Genomic DNA, 12153 nt, shown 5'->3' on the forward strand with positions numbered 1-12153 from the left:
TCCTTCATTCAGCAATGTTTTCATATTTGTGGCCATAATAAATCAAACCTTTGTGTTTTAATAGGTATTGGCCTTAAAATTATTTCTGACAGAGTTTATCTGCTTTCAAAAAAACCCAAAAGCCTTAATTTTGATATTATAACGAGGAAAGTAACTGGTAACAAGATGCCAGTGCAATTGTTTATTAAATGAATTGGTTTCAGTGTCATTTTTATGTTCTACTAGTAAGAATAAGTGATGAGGTGTAAATGTCCCAGAAAAAGCATTTTGAGTAACACAAATGAAATGCTGATGAACTTGTTGGAGTTGCTACTTTTTGAAATAAGGCTTTTTGAAGCAACGTTCATACGAATATCTTTTTCATGATAATTATCAGGTACAATTACTGGTTTTTGTTTTTAAAATGGTTGTTGAGAAATGAGTTGGCTGAGCACAGAGAGAGCCATCTGAACAGAGATTGAGAAAAACCACACACAGTGGGAAGAGATATCATACAAGTGCGTAAGTAGATGAGGATGTGTTACAGACTGAGCTATTTTGCTTTTAAATATAGTGAGGACTAGTTATCTTTCATAAACATTGGCAGGGGAGCTGACTTTTCATCAAGAGAGAAGTCAAACAAACTGGCTCAAATGAAGTTGAACAGAGCTGTCTTTTTCACTACACGCCTGTGAAATTTTGTCAGCCTCGGGAAAAGATGGTCTTTATTTTGCAAACCAGTTCAAAGCATTTTTGTCAGCTGCAGAATACCTTTTTTTCCTGCATATTAATAAAACAGCTGACTAGTTCTTTCAGAGTTAAACTCTCTTCAGTAGTGTATTACACTACACTAGTTAACAACTGTTAGTGTGGAAATTTTTATTGAATTCATATGTTACTTGGTATGAGTACATTTTAGGCCCTGAAGGGGTGAAAAGTCTGCCTTGTTTTCATATAAAAGAAGTCACTGTGCTGATCAGCATCTGAAGAATATTGTTTGAAGTAAACAATGACAAAATCTATTTAAAAACATGGTTGAGTGAACAATGTTTTCTTGAATTTTCAAGCTACCAATTTTCTGGACAGTTTGAGGGGTGGGGGGATTTGTTTTACAAAAGTTTTTATTTAGTTGCAATGTGCAGAAAAGAGCATTCAAGGCAGTGGGGGAGAGTTTATAAAGTGAGATTCATTCAGAGATTTGTTTGACCAGCATGAAATAAAAGTGCAGAGATGGCCCGAGCCTATAAATCCTGTCTTCTGGACTAGTAGCATTGCTTTCTTGACTGCAGTTTATGAGGAAATTGAACAGGCTGCACAATGTTGAGCCACTCTCTCTGGAGGCATTTAGAAAACATGTGGACTTGGTGCTTAGGGACACAGATTAGGGGTGTACATGGCAGTGTTGGGTTAGCAATTGTACTCTATCTTAGAGGTCTTCTCCAATGTAAATGATTCTATGAACAAATTTTGTCTGAAGGGAGCCATTCTCAATTGAACTATAGGCTGGGGGTCTTCCCTTTCTTTCCTAAGAGAGGAGTGGGAAGGAATTTGGTTTGATGTTGGAAAATGTTATAAATATATATGTGAAAATACATTTCATGTTTTCGGGGGTGGGACACAAGACTACCTTCCACCAAAGAAATACAGGAGAAATATACTGTGCCTTAGAAAGTTTAAACATTTCTGTGTAATTTTCAAAGGTCAAATTGCTTTAATTCTCTATAAGGCCTTGTTTTTCTTGTATTTCTGCCAGCATTTTCCAGTGCACAGTAGTGATTTTTTTTTCCTTTCCCCCTGTTTTTTGCTCAGTGTAAACAGTTCCTTGCTGTGGTTACACAGACAAATATAGCAGAGAACCCTTTTCTCGGAGAAGAGTCTCCCTGTGCATTTCTTAACCATTTTTGGGAAGAATTGATCTATTTGTGCATCCAAGAGAGGGAGGCAGTAGCTGTAAATTGAAGTGACATCATATATATTACTCCCATTGATCCACTTTTAGACTAGAGCCAGGATAAAAGGAAATGGCATCAGGGAGGAAGTATGCTCATTTAGGCACAGATCCCAGTGTGATAATGGAGTAATAATAGAAATCACGCCACTGTCAATCGGTTGCTGCATTAGTCTGAGGCAGATTTCCCCTCCAAGGAGGCTTTCAATGACTTCATTCAAGTGCAGGCAGGAGCAAATGGGATATTCAACATACCAGCTGTACAACTTTAGTGATTTGTGTCCTGGCGGAGGGGTGCAGTGCAAGTGCTGGTGCTGTGGATACTCAAGTAGATATATCTGTGTCACATTTCACATGGCTGTGAAAGGTCAGTAGTCAAATGTTTCAGTGGCAATTTTTTTTCTAGTATAAAGGGTGAATCTGGCATTTATTGCATTTGTTAATGTAGGAATTGATAAATATGCTCTTTTGTGTGGGTGGTCTTCTGGGATGTGAGGTCGATGACCTCTATAGCTGCTATACCAGATCTTTGAAGAGGAAAGATTTGTTTTCTTTGTGCTTTTTACAGGTTAGGGATTGTACTTAGAAAATTCATCGTTTTGTTCAAAGATTGTTTGTAGAAAACCTTTCAAACCTACTTATGTATAAGATTCTCTTGTAACATAGTATAATGGCTTAAGTGTTTTGTGTACTGATATGAATAAAATACAAAGTATGCTTTTCTTACTTCTCAGGGATTTAATATACAGTGGATCTCAGTTATATTTTCCATTTGGTTATGTTTTCTTTAATTCTTTCATCTTGCGTTTTTCAAATACAGACCCAGTTTTGATATCCCTATTATTTACAGTTTGTTTTAAGGGTAATAGCCTCATTACTCACACTTTAAAGCCACCACAACTTTACCCTAAGGTAACTTAGGGGAAGCAAGGAACAAATGGTTGTTTAGTGGCAGGACAAAGTGAACTCTTTCAAAAGGCTGAAGAGTTGAAGGAGAGGCTTTACAGTCTTAAGGTAATACATACAGTACTGGGATACAGCTTTATAGAGGGGATGATGTTTAATTACATGGGACATGACAGAAAATCTCTGCTGTGCTTGACCACAACATATTCATTTATTTCCTCTTTTAGTGTCCGTCGTCACAAATGGGGGAGGGCGAGCCCTGAGAAAAGTAGTATGATTTCCATGCAGCAGGCATAGGTTAGGACAGGAACTATCTACTTTACAATAAATAGAGGCTGTTGCAGCAATCATTGACATAATGAAAACTGTTTCTTGATCCTCGCCACATTTCCTGATTGAAGTGATCTGCTTTAATAATTGCATATATTCAAACATTTTGATTGAACATTCTCTAGTATAGTTCAGAGTGCGGGGGTGTTATTTTAATTTAATTTAATTTTATTTTATTTTATTTTATTTTATTTTATTTTATTTTATTTTGACCATGGAAATTTTGTGTTTAGGGTGTCATGGTTGTTTTCTAAATGTTTTCAACCTGAAGACACGGCTTGAGACTGCTGTAACTTGCTGTAGCTGTGTTGTGTACTTTTTTGTGGGTGTTAGATATGCAATATGCATTCACAGAATATGAGCTGTTGGAAAGGAAAGTGTTTTTAAGTGCTTGAAAAGAAATTTGTGTTTAGGTCTCTCCAGTATTTATGTGCACTTAAAGCACTTAAAGCAAGTGCTTCTTTGTATTAAGCATAAGTCAATCAAATTGAAAATTGACCACATGCACCCCAAACAATTCTGGTATGAAAGATGGAAAGTAACAGGTGGGCAGGACAAATAAGGATGGTGGTGGGAAAACAAAAAATGATGAGAGTGGGGTTTCTGAGAAAAAATTCAAGTGCAAATTTTTGAAGCTTATTTATAACCATTAAAAGACTGCTTTGGTGATAGTGATAGTGATTGTGTTTGGGGAAAAGAAAATGTCTGCACCCCTGAATGAATTTTGTTGCAGCCTCCCTCCTGAAACTCTAGCCAAGTTTTCTTGGCCTAAGATAAGGTTTTCTCTTCAGCGGAGTCTCTTTTACTGAAAGGAAAGGGTAAAACGTAGATGAGAATGTTCCTCCTTTTGTGTTAGAAACAAGTCGGAGAACAAACTGTAATAGCTGCACCCACTAGTGCCACTGCGGGGAGAGGTCTGCCAGGCTTCCCCTGCCAGGGCCCCACCCTCTCTGCCCGTGTTCTCTAACTCCTGCCTTGGACTGTAATTAATCCATGAGCTGGAAACTGTATGTAAAGTATCATCTTGGGCAGCTGGAACGTGGGAAAATAGCAGAAGCCATGGTCTCATTCACATAATCATAGAATCATAGAAGACACGGAGTTAGAGGGGCCCACAAGGATCATGGAGTCAAACTCCTGGCCTTGCACAAGACATTTCAATAATCACACCATATGCCGACAGCATTGTCCAAATGCTTCTTGAACTCTTGGGTTTATTTTTTTTTTAAATTGGGGTTTTGTTTGTTTGTTTTACTCCTCACTCTCAAATCTAAATTGATGAGAGTTTAACCTGTAATTCTGAAAAAACTTCAGCCATGAAGCAGCACTAGGCAGATGTAAATTAAGGGCATGGCTGCTGCTCTGCTGCTGTTCTTTTGTTGGCTTCAATGAGATTCTGTAATGCTACCTTAAACAATAGCTTTCTGTGGCTGAATCTGTATAGCAATTTTACTGGAGATATATTATAAAATAATAACTCAGCTGTTCTGTACCTACATATTCAAGTAGCTGTTCTATAGTTGCTACAAATTAAGTATTGTTCTGCTGTCTTTTTAGTTATCAGGGAAAACTTTCTAAATCAGAAGTTACCTTTCTTTGTGTGGTGTTCTGCAACACTTCATATTTTATTATTGTTCAGAATTAATTCCATTTTCAAGCAGAGCCACTTCGCAGAAGTTTTCCCTGTTTTATTTTTTAGCTTGTCTCACCAACCCCCAGGCAGCTGCTGTTGGACTATGTAATAAACATTTAAGCTGCCATTTTAGTAGTTGTCCTGAAATGAAATATTCAATATTTTAAAATATCTGGCCACTTTTAACGGCTCCATTTGGTTGGCAGGCTTTGGTATTACTTACAAAATTCTCCACTAAGAGCTAGTAAGGTGTGAGGTATTTTCAGTCTTCAAGAATACAACTAACCTTACTAATAAAAAAATGGAAGGAAATCAAAATGCAAAGAAACCAAAGCATTATCATCCTAGAGATCTCTTTTCCTCTTTATTCTGATTTAGGTACTAATTACATCAATTTAAAAGGGAAGAAAATGTCATGTTGCTAAGTTAGTTGTTAATGTAAATATTTTACAGATTAAAATTTATCAGAAGATCCTTAATATCTTCATGGACTTGCTGGATTTGCTGTCAAAGATCTTGTCTTTGACAGCAAGTCCATGAAGATATCAATCTTGACAATCTGGTCTTGTTCAGTCCACATAAACAGCCCTGGCTGAGGGATGTGTTGTTGGAAGGGGCATTTCCTGTAGCTGACGTCATTTCATCCCTGCTTTGCGCATTGACGTGTCAAGGGGGACATGGGCAGGCAGTGAGGTGGGAACAGAAAATCGCCAAATGTGGCAAAAGCTGGAAGTAGTGTCAAAATAACAGGATGTCTTTTTTCATTAGTCTGTCTCAAGAACGTTAGAAGTGAGCAGGGTTGGTTTCTTTTTGTGTACAAAAGCTTTACTGACATTCTTCCTACCTTCCCCCTTCCTCCCCTTGTGCCCTGCAATGATGAATAGTGGGGAAAATTTTGGGGCATTCTGACTTCTGATCACCTTGGCGCCTGAATTTCCAATAGATGGTTCCTGGCAGCTGGTGCAATTTCTCTCTGAGCTGTGTTTGAATTATTTATTTGTTCATCCAGTAAGCCTATTAAACAGAGCACTTAGGCACTTGCTACAACAGACTTCTGCTTTTTTTTTTTTTTTTTAGGTTACATTAGGTTCCAGTTGAAAATGGTAGGTTCTGGAGTCAAGCAACTAACTACTGAGTATATATCCATGTATAGATGTTATACTGTGTGTGCCACAAACACAACACTCATGCACATTTCGCATGAAAGGATGGATGGTTTGTGACTCATTGCACTAAAATATGCCTCAAAATGTGTTTTTACAACAGTTGTTTGGTGGGTCACATATTTGAGTTGTGTTTCTTTGTTCACTGTAAACATATCATGCAATTGCTTCTATATCAGATAAAAATGCCACTCTAAAGAATTATACATTCATATGCCTAGTTGATTCCTCAAATTATGCACTGTAAATTATTCTTTTTATTTCTTCCAAGCCCAAACAAAATAGAATTACTTATTCTATAAATTCCTTAAAAATCTTACTTATTAAGCTATGATTATATTTTAGTAAGATAAGCATGTTTTAGACCTGACCTAACCATAGTAATGAAAACCATGGAAAACAAGTCCTAATTTTGCCCCAGCACAGTCTTTCAGAACACAGACACGTAAACCCTGAGGTTTTTCAGAAACCAGCTAGAGGTCCAAGTTGTATTTCAAGCACATGCTGGAAGTACACAGGTTATCGCAATCTTGTCCTCTCTGGTTTGTTTCCATTTATCTTGCTCAGCCAGTAGAGATCTTCATTCACACATGGCATTTATTTTTTTCCTAGCTTCTCCCTGACCAGCTGGTCTTACTTCTGGAGTCCCTCTTGGAGGAGAAGACATTGTGTCCTAGAATACTGCAATGCTTGGAGAGAACGTACCAGCTCCGGGAGCAAGATGCTGAGGTAAGTCACTTAAAAAAATCTCCCTAATGTATGCCACTGTGTTGTTGACTAAAAATGAATGTGTTCCACTAGGAACCAGGCTCACGCCAGTTCTTCTTTTCCCTGTCTGAATCTGAAATTGGATGATCTTAACTCCGGTATTGTTGCATCTTCATGTGCTGTAATGACTCAGTATTTCTGTGTGTTTTGTGTAGGTCCAGGTGTGTTTGCATACTGTGGTAGTAAAGGACAGCACAATGCAGATATCCAAGCTATTTGACATGTATCTCAGGCAGCACATTTGTTCAAGTGTTTAATTTTTCACTATGTTTTGCTGTGTAGTAGGGCCTGGGTAGTTTTTGGTGTGATACTATCTCCAAATGTAATCATAAAATTATTCCTCCCCATTGTCAGCTCGTATTGTTCCTCTTTGCATGCTCCAAAGTCTCACTCAGGATTTAGAAAAGGTAGCTTTCCAGAGGGTCTGTGGTGTTGTCTGGTTTGGGGCATTAATTTAATAGGAAGTCAGTTTTTTTACACTTGCTTCTAGTAAGTGCCAGTGACATTAATAGCCCCCGAGGAAAACACTGCTTTATATGATATCGTGAAGGGTAGCATCCCTGCTCCAGAGTGCTTTGTATCTTTGTGAGGCAAACCAGTAAATCTTTATTACCACATGCAGAGATGACTGGTTTAAGTCCCATGGTTTTCTCAGGCTGGGACAGTTCTGACAATTAGGGCAGCAGAAGTAGTGGCTAAAAGCACCCCTGCAACAAGCCTTTGCTTCAAGTACGTAGTATTCAGGAGGGGAGGCAAGAAAGTGCAATCAGTTGCGAAAATAAAGGGTGTGTAGATATATACGTGTGTGTGTGTATATATATGTATATAAAACAAGGGTTAAATTATGAAGTAGCATACAACCAAGCTACTTTGCAATGAGGGAATATGGTGAATTTGACATTTGGCTCCTGTTTATTTAAAAACTACCTTACAGAAGGTTGCAGAAAGTCAGTGTGCCTGACTTACCGTGTTGTAGTTGGAACTTTGAGGCAATTATTAGAATTAAAGGAGAGAGCAAAATCTGTCTTATTACTCTTACGCTGAAGTTGCTGTGGGGATGCTTGGAAAGACTTGGAAATCCAAACCTTAACATAAAGATCAATAGAACAGATGTCTACCTTTTTCTCAGGGAAAAAAAAAGAGGATAACATTTCAATTGCTGCTGTTTACTGCAACTTTTTACTTCTTGTTGATACAGTTTTCCAAATGCCAGATTTGTTTTTAATTAGTACTTGAACCAACATTTCTATTTATAGGTGTTAGAATATATTTTAATCACATCTGAATGCCAGTGAAATACCAGTGGTTCTATTATGGGAAGAGGAATTAATAGAGAGATAGATCAAAGCAATAGCTGTGTTGTTGTTGCTGTTTCATGCTGGTGGATTGTAAGCACCAGGCCACAAGCTTCAGTTTCTAAGGTTTTTCCTTTTCTTCCTTTTCACACATTTTTTTCCTTGCAGTGTTATGTAAAAGTACACAAATGATCTGTCAGAATTTCTTCTTGAAAAAGCTCCACAAACCCACAAAATTATGACCTCTATGAAATTAACATAATCTCCGTTTTATTTTACAAGGTGAAACCAAAGGCTTAGCAGACAACTCACTTAGAAGTACAACTAAGCTAACATTACCATTTTACCAGTCATCAGACCCCAGACACCTACAGTCCTTTAAAGGGAACTGGCTCCCATGGCCTCACATACCTGAGGAAAGGACTATTTGTTCCTCATTGACATGTATGTGCACAGGGGATTTTTTGTTATCATGACCCAGGGACAAAGAACTGCAGTCTGAGCCTGTTCTTGTCTAGATTTAATTTGTGAAGACACAAATCACTTACAGTGAGCTTGTTGTGTTACAGGAGTTCAAATGTTCTCAGTCGCTAAACATCAGAAATGGATCATTAAAAATAAAAGCATAAAAAACTTGCAGGCAGGCCAATAAAAAGAGGAAAACTCTCAGTGTCAGAGGGTTTATTCCAGGATTTTTGGAAGTGAGGTTGTCAGCTGTGTTCCATCCAGCAGCAGAAAGTTAAGAAATAAACTTGTTTTCTTATTTTTGAAAAGTAGCGTTTAAAGTCACATTAGTCTTCCAGAAGGGATTAGCAATGATAAGGCCAATAGTGTGAGAGGTTACACAAAGGAGTGTGGTTTTTTGTATTTTAACAAAGTTTGGTCTTTAAATATGTACATAAAATTTTGTCTGCACACTTGGTAGTCAGAATGTTGTTACTGGGGGTTCATCTGTCCTGCACATGTACAGCATGGAAAGTCCTGGTTCATATTTCTTAAAGCTGTTCTGTCTATATCACTGAAACATCTTTACTTTGACTTTAAAATTGACCATGGTTATTGTAGTAAAGCATTGCACACCTCGTGGCATCTGCGCTTGCCCACAGCAAAGTGCAGGTCTGTCCCCAGCCAGTGAAGCTGCCAACAGCACTGTTTGGTACTCCCGACCACTTGTTACCACATGCATGTCCAGACTTAACAACCTAAGGGCACATCTTGTTTCAGAAAGGAGAGGAGGGTTTGCAGCAGATTATCTGCCTTGTTTCGATTCCTTTGTATCAGTCAGGAGAGGAGAGAGGTGAGAGTCAACCTTGGCCTGGCATGTGGAGGTTGATCTCTCTTCAATGGGTCTCCTCAGCAACTCAGTGTAGTTCCTGTCATCTTTCAAATTAGGTCTCAGTGCAGATATGTAGGCTCAGTGTCTATCTCACTTCTAAGACAGACACTGATTTGAATGCTTCTTTTAAGAGACAAAAAATAAATCATAAGTTAAGTAACATATTTTTGATTCATAATGCATAACTCGAGCCACAAGAGCAGAACTGCTGATTGCTTAATCACATTTCAGACTGGCCTGCCCCTAGTCTTGGATGCCAGGAGAGGCTTGTGGGGCATCTGTCAAATGGCAGAATTTGTGACTCTTTTCTGCTTTTTGCAGTATGCTTCTGTAACAAATAATTATTTCATTTTTCATTTACTCTTCAAACCTTGGAACATCTGAGAAGACACAAAACTACAGGTTTGTTTTCAAAAGATGAAATTCATTTATCTGAGCTATTTGAACTGAGCATACCAAAGAGATCTTTGTTTTGAAAGCAAGGAAAGTTTCAAAGTTTAAAGCCATTTTTCCATTCTTCTCTCTGTGCCTTGAGCCCATCATGGCTCAGACAACTGGTGTCAGACAAGTTGGAGGCAATTACAAGGAAGAATGATTGTGTCCTCAGTTTTCTCTTCCTGTTCCCCCTATCTTGTTGTGCATCTTCCCACTGCATAACAAAATAACTCATGCACAGGCTACATCTCCATGACATACCACATCCTGCATCCAAGAGAAGCCTCATAGAAGCTGACTGCATTTTGAACATGACAAAGTCCAGCTGGAAGTTCATCTGGCTGAGGAGAAACGGGATATGTTATAAAGCAGCAGCTACAGTTGCTGTCAGACAGCACAGTAGGATAAGAAAATTTAAAGTGGGTCCGGAGTTGTTTTTGTTTTTTTCTTTCCAAAGTGGCTGTTCTATGCAGCTGTTTCATTTATTCAGTATCTAGCTTCTGGCAGAATGTGGAGAGTTGGTCTACATGGAAAGTCTTGGGTGGCTAGTATTTTTTGAAATCTGTCTAACCTTGATGACATCTCTTCTGATATGACAATGCAGTCTTATCTCATTTGAATATGCTATTGAGAACTTTCATATAAATAAAATTGAGTCAGTCAGTTACAAAAGACAACACTCTGAGGTCTGAGTTAACACTCAGTGAATCTCTTAGCTAGAAGAGCTGTCTCATTATTCCCATTATTTCTGTTCTTCATTTGGTCAGAGAAAGGCCCGTAACTTGTGGGCACACAAGGTCACAGGATGGCCGAGTAGCCTGCAGAATAGTGAAAAACATGACAGGGAGAGGTCACATAGCCATAGGAGAAGAAGAGTGGGTGTGACACTTTCAGTCCTGTTTAAGACTTGACGATATTTCTGCAAGTGTGTTTTACTTGTCACTGAATTATCTAAGAAGTGGTGATAAAAAATACAGAATGTGGACAAGGCAGCAATGTTTATGGTGTCGTTGCCCAGATTTTTCACTGTAAAGTTAGCTTTCCTTTCTTTCCTACTGTAGGTATCACTTTTATCTTGCCTGTACAGCATATGGAAAGTTGCTTTGTTGGTTTTCCTTGTCTCAGCAAGTTGACTGGAATGCTCTTCACTTACATAATGCTTTCCCTGTGTTTGGGATCATAATGTGATATATTTTGGGGAGAGAAGAGCAACTAGAACTCCTTCTGCAGCAAATGTGAGTAAAATGAGTTAAGATCATAATATCATCAGTCATGTGGGTGGCATAAAGCCATTCTCACACAAATACTTCATTGTGCAGGAGGTCTGCCTGTGAGACCAAGGCTATAAAGTGGTGGCATCTTATTTCACTGACAGAAATGCAGTCACGCTAATACAAACCATTTAAGGTGCTTGGCATCCTAGAAGTGGTGAGAATTGAGTTAGGACAAAATAACTTTGATTCATTGATCATTCCTAGCCTGTGAAAAGCTGGCAGACGTGGAAGTACAAATGAATTCTTGTCAATTCCCATCTGATGTTGACTGCGTTGAGCTGAGCACATTCTTGGGCTGCATAATACAGCTGTCCTACTGATTGTGGATGGGCATTGTTTGAAGGCACACTTATGGAACAGAGCTCTGTAGACTACACTGTAAAACTGGGTGGGAAAAGCGGACTGCTTGGGAAAGGTCAGTTCACACTTGCAGAAGGCACTTTGTGAGGTTTCCTTTAAGCACAGCCACTGGGCCAGTCCTCCCTTGGGGCAGGGACTCAGAAGCGGTCTCCAGTTTTTGAATACAATTAGCAATGCGTTGCAAATACCTCTGCTGGGTTGGCAGTCCTTCCTGACTGTGCTGTGTAGCAACAGGTAGGCGTGTTTCAGATAATGGCATTGCAACCACAGAGGGAGAACCATGGTTCTTTTCCTTAACTGATGTCATTGTTGCTATGAAACACCAATTCAGTAGACAAAAAAGGTGACAGCTTGAGCTGATGACCATATTACAGGGCACTGCCTTCTAGTGAATTTGGGGTTTTTTTTTCTGCAGAAGTAAAAATAGTTTCTGTACTTATTTCATATTTAAATATACAGTTTATTACTCAGTTTCAGTTCAAGTCTGGAGGAGATGCCTTATTTTGCATAAGACAGTACATGTTGCAGGACTTACAGATCTGCTGTGAAAATTTACCAGGAGTGCAAAATAAATTTCACTCACCTTTTCCTTTCTGAATGTTTTATTTAAGCATTATTGTGCCATTAGAAATAGGTATGGTTATGTTGAATAATTTTTTATTTGCAACTGAATTGCAACTAGCACATCAGGAGGAGCCTGATACAATGAATCTAGAAAAGAACAAT

At 38.5% G+C, this 12153-nt stretch overlaps 1 protein-coding gene across 6 annotated transcripts in view; it reads left to right on the plus strand.

Moving 5' to 3' along the window:
- AOPEP (aminopeptidase O (putative)) overlaps positions 1-12153 on the plus strand; it is a 186640-nt gene that overhangs the window by 155585 nt on the left and 18902 nt on the right. For all 6 annotated transcript variants that reach the window (XR_011147886.1, XM_069002557.1, XM_069002559.1 and 3 more), the window contains one exon: positions 6572-6688. Coding sequence is in view for 5 of the 6 variants with exons in the window: in XM_069002557.1 (XP_068858658.1) it covers positions 6572-6688 (117 nt within the window). In the remaining variant the exon portion in view is untranslated. The remainder of the gene's footprint in view (positions 1-6571; positions 6689-12153) is intronic.

Source organism: Aphelocoma coerulescens, assembly GCF_041296385.1.
Source record: "Aphelocoma coerulescens isolate FSJ_1873_10779 chromosome Z unlocalized genomic scaffold, UR_Acoe_1.0 ChrZ, whole genome shotgun sequence".
NCBI lineage: Eukaryota > Metazoa > Chordata > Aves > Passeriformes > Corvidae > Aphelocoma > Aphelocoma coerulescens.